The sequence below is a fragment of the Palaemon carinicauda genome, chromosome 16 (genome assembly GCF_036898095.1).
Source record: "Palaemon carinicauda isolate YSFRI2023 chromosome 16, ASM3689809v2, whole genome shotgun sequence".
Lineage (NCBI taxonomy): Eukaryota > Metazoa > Arthropoda > Malacostraca > Decapoda > Palaemonidae > Palaemon > Palaemon carinicauda.
Window position 1 is genome coordinate 29,449,858 of NC_090740.1, and position 10,604 is coordinate 29,460,461.

General features: G+C 31.5%; 3 protein-coding genes across 3 annotated transcripts in view; 1 reads left to right on the plus strand and 2 right to left on the minus strand.

Moving 5' to 3' along the window:
• Positions 1–532: 532 nt before the first annotated feature.
• Positions 533–1,601, minus strand: LOC137655201 (acanthoscurrin-1-like). The gene is made up of 2 exons (XM_068389084.1): positions 1,569–1,601; positions 533–970 (listed from the first exon to the last, which is right to left on the minus strand). Exons 1-2 carry the CDS (start codon positions 1,569–1,571, stop codon positions 533–535), a joined length of 441 nt encoding a protein of 146 aa, XP_068245185.1. The 5' UTR covers positions 1,572–1,601.
• A 1,234-nt stretch (positions 1,602–2,835) lies between these two features.
• Positions 2,836–5,123, plus strand: LOC137655202 (uncharacterized). The gene is made up of 2 exons (XM_068389085.1): positions 2,836–2,862; positions 4,611–5,123. Exons 1-2 carry the CDS (start codon positions 2,836–2,838, stop codon positions 5,121–5,123), a joined length of 540 nt encoding a protein of 179 aa, XP_068245186.1.
• Positions 5,124–9,064: 3,941 nt separating this feature from the next.
• LOC137655203 (keratin, type I cytoskeletal 10-like) overlaps positions 9,065–10,604 on the minus strand; it is a 4,807-nt gene continuing 3,267 nt past the window's right edge. Inside the window, exon 2 of the mRNA XM_068389086.1 lies at positions 9,065–9,505. Coding sequence (XP_068245187.1) covers positions 9,065–9,505 — 441 coding nt within the window. The remainder of the gene's footprint in view (positions 9,506–10,604) is intronic.

Genomic DNA, 10,604 nt, shown 5'->3' on the forward strand with positions numbered 1-10,604 from the left:
TATATATATATATATATACATATGGATTAGAAGGGTATTTAGGTAAAAATTAAACATGTTTCTGGTAAAAAATTCATTAGAGTGCATCTCAGAAGATATTCTTAGGTAGGCTTTGATTTTCCAAATTTATACTTCAGGAATAAAGTCTTCAGATTTCATAAGATAAAGTTTTCTTAAATTCTATGGAAAAAATATTTGTTTTCTGCAAATTCTACTTCAGTATTGAATGCTATGAGAAACATAAATATTTAGATATTTCCTTTGGTCAGAAAAAAAGAAAAGCAATTTAAATTTTTTTTATTTCAAACCGTTACATGATATATTTGCTCGAATTATCTTTTATTTTATTCAAGGAGAAAGGATAATCCCATACTAATCAAAACATGTAATTTAACTTGATTTAAACAATAGATTGAAAAAGAATATAAAAAATTATTATTTGTAACAAAGAGGACTTTACACATGGAATAGAGTAAAATATTTATTTATGTTCAATAATTTTCCATAGATATTATGTGATTTGGAAAATCTATTATCCGTAACGACGACCACCAGAGAATCCACCTCCTCCCAAGGAACCACCATGACCTCCTCCAAATCCTCCGCCATGTCCACCACCCAGAGAGCCACCTCCAAAGGATCCTCCTTTACCGCCTCCAAAAGATCCACCTCCGAAGGATCCTCCTCCTTGTCCACCTCCAAAGGATCCTCCTTTACCACCTCCAAAAGATCCACCGCCAAAGGATCCTCCTTCTTGTCCACCTCCAAAGGATCCTCCTCCAAAACCACGGCTTCCATATGAGCGGCCACCGAGGGATCCACCTCCAATGCCTCCTCCATGACCGCCACCAAAAGATCCTCCTCCAAATCCACCTCCTCCTCCAAATCCACCTCCACCGAATCCGCCTTTACTACCACCTGCATGGCACAGGGCCACGACTGTGGCTAAGGCGGTGATCAGCAATAGTTTCTGCAAAGGAAATAAAGTAGTTTAATTATTTATTGTAATCATAAGAACATTAGGATTTCATGTCAGAAAAAATATTTGGGTGATTTTTTCTTTGAATTGACTAGACATTCAATCCTTTGCAATCAATATCATATGCGTTATTTTCTTGTTATTTTAGGTCAGTTTTTTTTTTCACTTCTAATGTTGTGATTCCAATTGGCTTTTAGATCTTTTCCTCAAATTGAAACTAGAAATTAGTATCAAAATCAGCCTAGAGTAAAGTTAACTTAGAATATTTCAATGTAAAACGACAACTAATTGACCTATCTGAGTCATGATAATAATAGTATTAGTTTTTTATACTGTTGTAAAATTAATGTAAACTACAAAGAATTGTTTCTTTAATATATTTACAGCAATCTTTAGTGTTTTTTTTGTGATTTTTTAAACTTTTATCAAATTTCTTTAAAAAGACATTTTCATTTATTCTCATAATAAATAGAAGAAATAAACATAATCAGTCCACACATTATGCGGACCACATTTGTTGTGATTAAAGATTGAAGCTACGGAAGACTTTAAGCCACATGGAAATTTAATGGCTACCAATAATCCTTACCATTATGTGGAAGAGTTCTTTCTTTGGGGAAGGAAACACTGGAACTGTGTCTTCAGCTTCGCCGTTTGGTGCTTTTATACTCTCTTGAGGGTACCATCCTTGGCCTTATGCAGTGAGGTTATGTGAAAAAGGGCAAGAGGTTGACCTTGGGAAAATGAGAATTGTTTCAGTGACTAATCCGTGTTTGCATTATTATTTTACTATTTAAATAAACCCGTTATTTCACTACTTATAAATCTATCTTTTTAGTAATACAGTCTGATAATATTTTCGGTTCTTGGAGTCTTGAATATTGTTAATCTTTTCTTTTATATTTTTTTACTCTGTAATTTTTTTTATTATTTCATCCATTCTTATTATCCTGAAATATTTTACATAATATATATATTCTTTTTTGTTCTTCGACTATTTCATATATTTAATCAAATTTTCGTTTAGCCTTCTTTATCTTTCCCGTTGATATTGAGCCCCAAGAAGAAAACGAAGTGAATTTGAGTATTCGTTGTGGTATTAATCTTGCTTCACACGGGAGGATTTTTTTTTTTCTTTTCGGGAGTGTTCTTTGACTATTATTTACCATACTATACACACATCACATGTTGTTTGGAATAGAAAAGAAGCTCGTTGCATATGTGAATGGTGCTACTCTCTTTGCATCAATTCTATCTCCTGAATGTAGATCTGAGGTTTCTGAATCCTTTAGTAGAGGCCCAGAAAAAAATACTGCGTGGTGAAATTATGAAGTATGAAGTTGGAAGGATAGTGGCTCCTCAATATCTGGATCTAAACATTGATAATGTTTCTTTAAATCTGTATGACTCTTTTGAAATTATAGGTGAGATTCTTGATAGCAAATTAACTTTTTTGAAACATTCGGTGTGTCTCTTCCTCAAGTGCACATAAATAGCTTATTGAGAAAGTCTTCTGAAGTTCTTTAATTATTTCATTATTCCTTGTTTCGAGCATTTTTCTACTGTCTGGTCTTCAGCTGCCTAATCTCATTTAATTAGTTGGACAGGAACTTATGTTCTATTAAACTTCTTATTGCTGATCTAGATATTAATCTTTGTCACCGTTGTTCAGTTAGTTCGTTTTGAATGTTGCATTAGATTTTTCATAATTCTGACCATCCTTTGCGTTGAGATCTTCCCAGACAGTAGCATCCTGTTCGTAATACTAGGTATACTTTAATTCTATTATTCATGCCTTCTCCATCATCAAGCTTAATGCTACACAGTATTCGAGAAGTTTAATTCCAGCTGTGACCATGTTGTGGAATGATCTTCTTAATCAGGTAATTGATTCATAGGAACTTCAAAAGTTCTAACGTGGAGTGAATGTTTTTATGTTGAATAGGCTGACATAAACATCCTTTTATAGTTTACGTATGAAATATCGATTTTGATGTTGTTACAGTTCTTAAAAGATTTCATATTAATTGTTAATCACTTTTCTTATATTTTATTCCTTTCCCTTCCTCACTGGGCTATTTCTCCCTATTGGAGCCCTTAGGCCTATAGTATCCAGCTTTTCCAACACACACACACATATATATATATATATATATATATATATATATATATATATATATATATATATATATATATATATATATATATATATATATAAATATATATATATGTATATATATATATATATATATATATACATATAAACTGTATATATATATATATATATATATATATATATATATACATATATATATATATATATATATATATATATATATATATATATATATATATATATATATATATATATATATATATATATATTGTTACGGTATGTATGTAGAGAGAGAGAGAGAGAGAGAGAGAGAGAGAGAGAGAGAGAGAGAGAGAGAGAGAGAGAGAGAGAGAGAGAGAGAGAGAGAGAGAGAGAGAGAATAAATAAATGGGAAGAACCATAACGCCAACACTGAAAAAAGTTTGTTTTCACCCCCGAGGTCAACCTTTTGCCCTTCTTTTGCATGACCTTCCTGATTAAGTCCAAGAGAGATTTCCTCAAGAGAGTATAAAAGCAATACACGGAGAAGCTGAAGACACAGTTCCACTGTTTCCTTCCCCAAAGAAAGAACTCTTCCACATAATGGTAAGGATTATTTGCAGTCTTCAAATCTCTACGAGGCTTGAACTCTTTTATGGCTTCTGAAGTTCACCTCTCAGTCATTACACGTGTGGTCCCCATAATGTGTGGACTGCGTTGAAGGAGATTTTTACTTATTTATATCATAAATATGAAGGAAAAAGATTTTTAGATTTCTATAAGAAATTTGGTGAATATTTTTATTAACATATCACTCAAGAAAGTTTCAAATTTTAACAAAATATTAGAAATCGAGTTATTTATATCTTTGTAGTTGGCTTTACCTCTACAACGGTAAAAAAAAAAAAAAAAATAATGCTTCTATTATTGTAACTCTCAGAAAAAGACAATTATTCTTTTATTTTAGAATTTTCTTACTTAACATTATTCCAGGAGAATTTTGATATGAATTGCTTGTGATAATAAACCATGAGGAAAAGATTCAAACGCCAAATAGAATAAAAAGCCTTGTAATTTAAGAAAAATACCATAAGACAACAAGAAAATAACATACATGATTTTGATGCCATGGGCTCAAGTATCCAACCCATTTAAAAAAAAAATCTCTAAGTTATTTTTCCTTTTCTTTCCGAGTTAAATCAACTCACAAAGTTTTTGTGATGGCAAGAAATGATTAAACTATTTTATTTCCTTTGACATTAAAATATTCTCAGATAAATTTATTTTATGTTGATTTTGTTACTAATTTCTATTACCAGTTTGAGGAAAAGATTTAAAAGCCAATTAGAATCCCAAATATTATGAGTGAAAAAACTGACATAAAATAACAAGAAAATAACAGATATGGTATTGATTGCAAGGGGTTGAATGTCTAGTCAATTTCAAGATGAAATCCTTCTATGCCTTCTGACTGAAATAAATTCATATCGTTTTATGATTACTAAAAGTTATTAAACCACTTAATTTCCTTTGCAGAAACTATTGCTGATCACGACCTTAGCCACAGTCGTGGCCATGTGCCATGCAGGTGGTAGTAAAGGCGGATTCGGCGGCGGTGGATTTGGAGGAGGAGGTGGATTTGGAGGTGGATCTTTCGGTGGCGGTCAGGGAGCCGGCATTGGAGGTGGATCCCTAGGTGGCCGGTCATATGGAAGCCGTGGTTCTGGAGGAGGATCCTTTGGAGGTGGACACGGAGGAGGATCCATCGGAGGTGGATCCTTTGGAGGTGGACACGGAGGAGGATCCATCGGAGGTGGATCCTTTGGAGGTGGACACGGAGGAGGATCAATCGGAGGTGGATCCTTTGGAGGCGGTAAAGGAGGATCCTTTGGAGGTGGCTCTTTTGGTGGTGGACACGGAGGAGGATTTGGAGGCGGTAATGGAGGCTCCTTTGGAGGTGGCTCTTTTGGTGGTGGACACGGAGGAGGATTTGGAGGCAATGGTGGTTCCATCGGAGGTGGATTCTCCGGTGGCCGCCGATACGGATAATAAATTTTGTAAATTGTACAATAGTTATTAAATAATCGCAGCTGAAGAATTTAATTTTATCACTCCATTCCGTGTGCAAAATATGCTAGTTTTTAATCGTTGACCTTTATTTTCCACTAAGGAGTTTTTTATCTATTCATATATCTCATATAATTAAAGAATGACTTAATCATAGCATAATTTATTTTTATCCAGTAAATTTAATCGAACTTCGTCTTGTAATTCCAGATGATTTTACTCCATAGGATTATATTTCATATTTTTCTAGTAAAAAAGCATCCCAATCTGGCTTTTATACCCAGAACGACCTTTTTGTAATAGCTGTTACTTTATGTTATTGTTTTCCCTTCAACTTTCATTTTAGTTAGAAAAAAATGTTGCTCTCATTATGAATGTGAAAAGCGGCCAATGAATAAACATTAGGAATAACATAACACTTGATTATATACAGTTGATATGCATATGCATAGGTGTGTATATATTAATACGAAAATATCTAAATATTTATAAATATACAAACAGACATAAGTGTATATATATATATATATATATATATATATATATATATATATATATATATATATATATATATATATATATATATATGTAAGTATAAATATACAAAGTGTATATATATATATATATATATATATATATATATATACATATATATATGTATATATATATATGTATATATATATATATATATATATATATATATACATACACACATATATGTATATATATATAACAATAACAGTAACAGCATAAAAAATATAGCTGTTTCTAGTTCACTACAGGATAAAGGCCTAACACATGTCACTTCATGGTTAGGGTTTAGCCTATTTTCATCACCACGCAGGACAGTGCTAATTGGAGATGGTCAGAGATTTTCGTCTGATAGCTTACACCAAACCAACCTAGTATAGATTGCCTTGACTAATATAGGTTTGCTGATCATTACAATATATAAACCCTTTTACCTCGTTAAGTTATTCCTTTTTACAAAGGATACACACACATGTACACACGCACACACGAACACACACGTATGTATATATGTATATATATATATATATATATATATATATATATATATATATATATATATATATATATGCTGTATACACATATGCATATATTTATCTATACATATATGTATGCATATATATGCATATATATATATATATATATATATATATATATATATATATATATGCATATATATATACACACACACACACACACACACACACATATATATATATATATATATATATATATATATATATATATATATATATATATATATGTCAGCCATAACTTGTCCACTGAAGGTCAAAAGCCCCTTAGCTCGTTTTCTTTTCCTTACCCTGCTTCGTTCTCAATTTCTACGGATCCATTCTGTTGTTCTTATTGTTTATCTATTAACTGTCATTCTCATTACATGTCCTGTGCAAGTCTTTTTCTTACATGTTAGAATGTCCTCTACTTTAATTTTCTCTAGTATCCATGGTGCTTTTTATCCGTTTCTTAGTGTTATTCCCATCATTAGTCTTTCCATAGCTTTTGTTCTTAGGATTTAGTAAGACTCCAAGTTTCTGATGCATAAGTTAACACTGGTAGGGCCATCTGATGAAATACTTTTCCATTTAGAGAAAGTGGCATTTTACTTTTGTAAATTCTCCCATGATTCACTAAACAAAACTATGGCAAATGCAAAACTTAAGTAATTAAGGTATTCCCATTCATATATATTCCAACATTTTCAAAAACTTATTTTAGGCATGCTGTGAATAATTTAGGAGAGATAGGGTCTCTGTCTAACACCTTTCTCAATTGGAAATTTCTCCCTATACTTCCCGTATAGATATCTTCAAGTGTTTTAACACAAGAATCATCTATATTTATATATAAATCATCATCATCTCCTCCTACGGATATATATATATATATATATATATATATATATATATATATATATATATATATATATATGTATATATAGTTATGTATATATATATATAGTTATATATATATAGTTATATATAATATATATATATATATATATATATATATATATATATATATATATATATATATATATATATATATATATATATATGCATATATCGGCTGTTACATATAGACCAGAAAAGGATAATTATAGTTTTAGAATTATTTTTGAGCTTAGTCAGTAGTGGAAGAAGCTTATAACTTGGGCCTCTCAGTACTCCTTCACCATGCAGTAATTAACTTCCGATTGTTAATGTATGTTTTATATAAATGTGAGAGTATCATTCAAAAACCGTTATCCAACTATAATCCCATTCAGACATCAGTGATCATTTGCAAAGTGAGTAATACCAAAAGCCAAGAAGTTTTCATTATAGCCACGGTGGTGGATAGTCCGGACTTGAAGATAGTGGAGGCTCTTTTCAAACACCCACATCTTGTGAGCTATATTGTATTTTCTTAGTCATTAAGTTTTACAAACTTAGTGTATCAAACTTAGTGTTTTTCTGTTTTCCAATTTATCTATACGGGAAGTACAGCAATCCTAAACCTTCATAAATATAGTGAGAAAATTCCGATTGAGAAGAAGTTCGGTAGGAAGACTCCATCTTACTTGAATCATTCACACTATGCCTAGAAGTAGGTCTGAAGCATTTAAATTGGGAAAATTTAAGAAATAACCTTAATGGAGAATACATCCACATTTTAGAATTTGCAGATGACATGTTGGTTTTAGGAAATCATGGGAGGACTTACAAAAGATGATAGAAGATTTGAATAAGGAATGCAGAAATGTAGGACTGAAAATCGATACGAGTAAAACTACTAAAATGGTCAATGAAAATGCAGAGACAGCAAATAAGGGTTATGAACGAACCTCTAGAGATTGTTAATGAATATGCGTATTTAAGACAGACAGTAAGTGTTTCCCCAGGACACGAGAAGGATAGGAATATGAAGGAGAGCTTTTGATAAAGAAAAGGAGAAAAAGTATCAAATCAGATTGTCCTACCAGAATAATGATGTGGATAACACGAAGAGACAGAGAAAGAGCCAACATGGATACGAGAGCAAACTTAAAGTAGAGGATATTCTAACATGTAACTCTCTCTCTCTCTCTCTCTCTCTCTCTCTCTCTCTCTCTCTCTCTCTCTCTCTCTCTCTCTCTCTCTCTCTATATATATATATATATATATATATATATATATATATATATATATATATATATATTTATATCTATCTATCTATATATATATATAGTATATGTATATATATATATATATATATATATATATATATATATATATATATACATATATATATGTATATCTATATTATACACACACACACACCCTCATATATATAAATATATATATATATATATATATATATATATATATATATATATAAATATATGTATGTATATATATACATATGGAATAAAGGGTATTTAGGTAAAAATTAAACATGCTTTGGTAAAGAATTCATTAGCGTGCACATCAGAAGATATTCTTATAGTCTTTGATTTCCCAAATATATACTTCAGGAATAAAGTCTTCAGATTTCATAAGATAAAGTTTTCTTAAATTCTATGAAAAAAATATTCGTTTTCTGCCAATTCTACTTAAGTATGGAATGCTATGAGAAACATGAATATTTAAATATTTCCTTTGGTCAGAAAAAAAGAAAAGCAATTTAAATTTTATTTAAAACTGTTACGTGCTATATTTGCTGAATTCTTTTTTCTTTTATCCAAGGAGTCAGGATAATCACTACTAACAAAACATGTACTTTAACTGATTTAAAGAATAGATTGAATCAGATTATAAAAAAGTATTATTTGAAACAAACAGAATTTTATCATTGAATAGAATGATTTTTTTTTTTTATCATTTTAATAGTTATTATGCAATTTGGAGAATCTATTATCCATATCGGCGACCACCAGAGAATCCACCTCCTCCCAAGGAACCACCATGACCTCCTCCAAATCCTCCGCCCTGTCCACCACCAACAGAGCCACCTCCAAAGGATCCACCTCCGAAGGATCCTCCTCCGTGTCCACCTCCAAAGGATCCTCCTCCAAAGGATCCTCCTCCGTGTCCACCTCCAAAGGATCCTCCTCCTTGTCCACCTCCAAAGGATCCTCCTCCTTGTCCACCTCCAAAGGATCCTCCTCCAACCACGGCTTCCATATGAGCGGCCACCGATGGATCCACCTCCAATGCCTCCTCCATGACCGCCACCAAAGATCCTCCTCCAAATCCACCTCCTCCTCCAAATCCACCTCCGCCGAATCCGCCTTTACTACCACCTGCGTGGCACAGGGCCACGACTGTGGCTAAGGCGGTGATCAGCAATAGTTTCTGAAAAGGAAATAAAGTAGTTTAATCATTTTTAGTAATCATAAGAGCATTAGGAATTCATGTCAGTCAGAAAAAATATCTGGGTGATTTCTTCTTTGAATTGAGTAGACATCAATCCTTTGCAATCAATATCATATTCGTTATTTTCTTGTTATTTTAGGTTTTTTTTTTTTACTTTTAATGTTGTGATTCCAATTGGCTTTTAGATCTTTTCCTCAAATTGAAACCAGAAATTAGTATCAAAATCAATTAGAGTAAAGTTAACTAAGAATATTTTAATGTAAAACGACAACTAATTGATCTATCTGAGTCATGATAATAAAAGTATTAGTTTTTTATACTGTTGTAAAGATAAGTAAACTACAAAGAATTGTTTCTTTAACATTTACAACATTTTTAGTTTTTTTGCGATTTTTAAAAAAATTTTATCAAATTTCTTTAAAAAGACATTTTCACTTATTCTCATAATAAATAGAAGAATAAACTGCTTATACACAGTCCACACATTATGGGACCACATTTGTTATGATTAAAGATTGAAGCTACGAAGACTTTAGGCCACATGGAAATTTAATGGTGCCAATAATCCTTACCATTATGTGGAAGAGTTCTTTCTTTGGGGAAGGAAACACTGGAACTGTGTCTTCAGCTTCGCCGTTTGGTGCTTTTATACTCTCTTGAGGGTATCATCCTTGGCCTTATGCAGTGAGGTTATGTGAAAAAGGGCAAGAGGTTGACCTTGGGAAAATGAGAATTGTTTCAGTGACTAATCCGTGTTTGCGTTATCATTTTACTATTTAAATATACCCGTTATTTCACTACTTATAAATCTATCTTTTTAGTAATACAGTCTGATAATGTTTTCGGTTTTGGAGTCTTGAATATTGTTAATCTTTTCTTTTTTATTATTTTATTTCATCCATTTTTATTATCATGAAATATTTTACATAATATATATATTTGTTGTTGTTGTTCGACTATTTCCTATATTTAATTAAATTTTCTTTTACCTTCTTTATCTTTCCCGTTGATATTCAGCCTCAAGAAGAAAACGAAGTGAATTTGAGTATTCGTTGTGGTATTAAGCTTGCTTTTTTTT

Bases quoted from the DNA above. Each gene is read 5' to 3' on its own strand.
- LOC137655202 (XM_068389085.1), top strand. From the start codon at position 2,836: ATGTTGTGGAATGATCTTCTTAATCAG. The intron at 2,863-4,610 runs GTAATTGATTCA...TTTCCTTTGCAG, and splicing joins GGAATGATCTTCTTAATCAG to AAACTATTGCTGATCACGAC.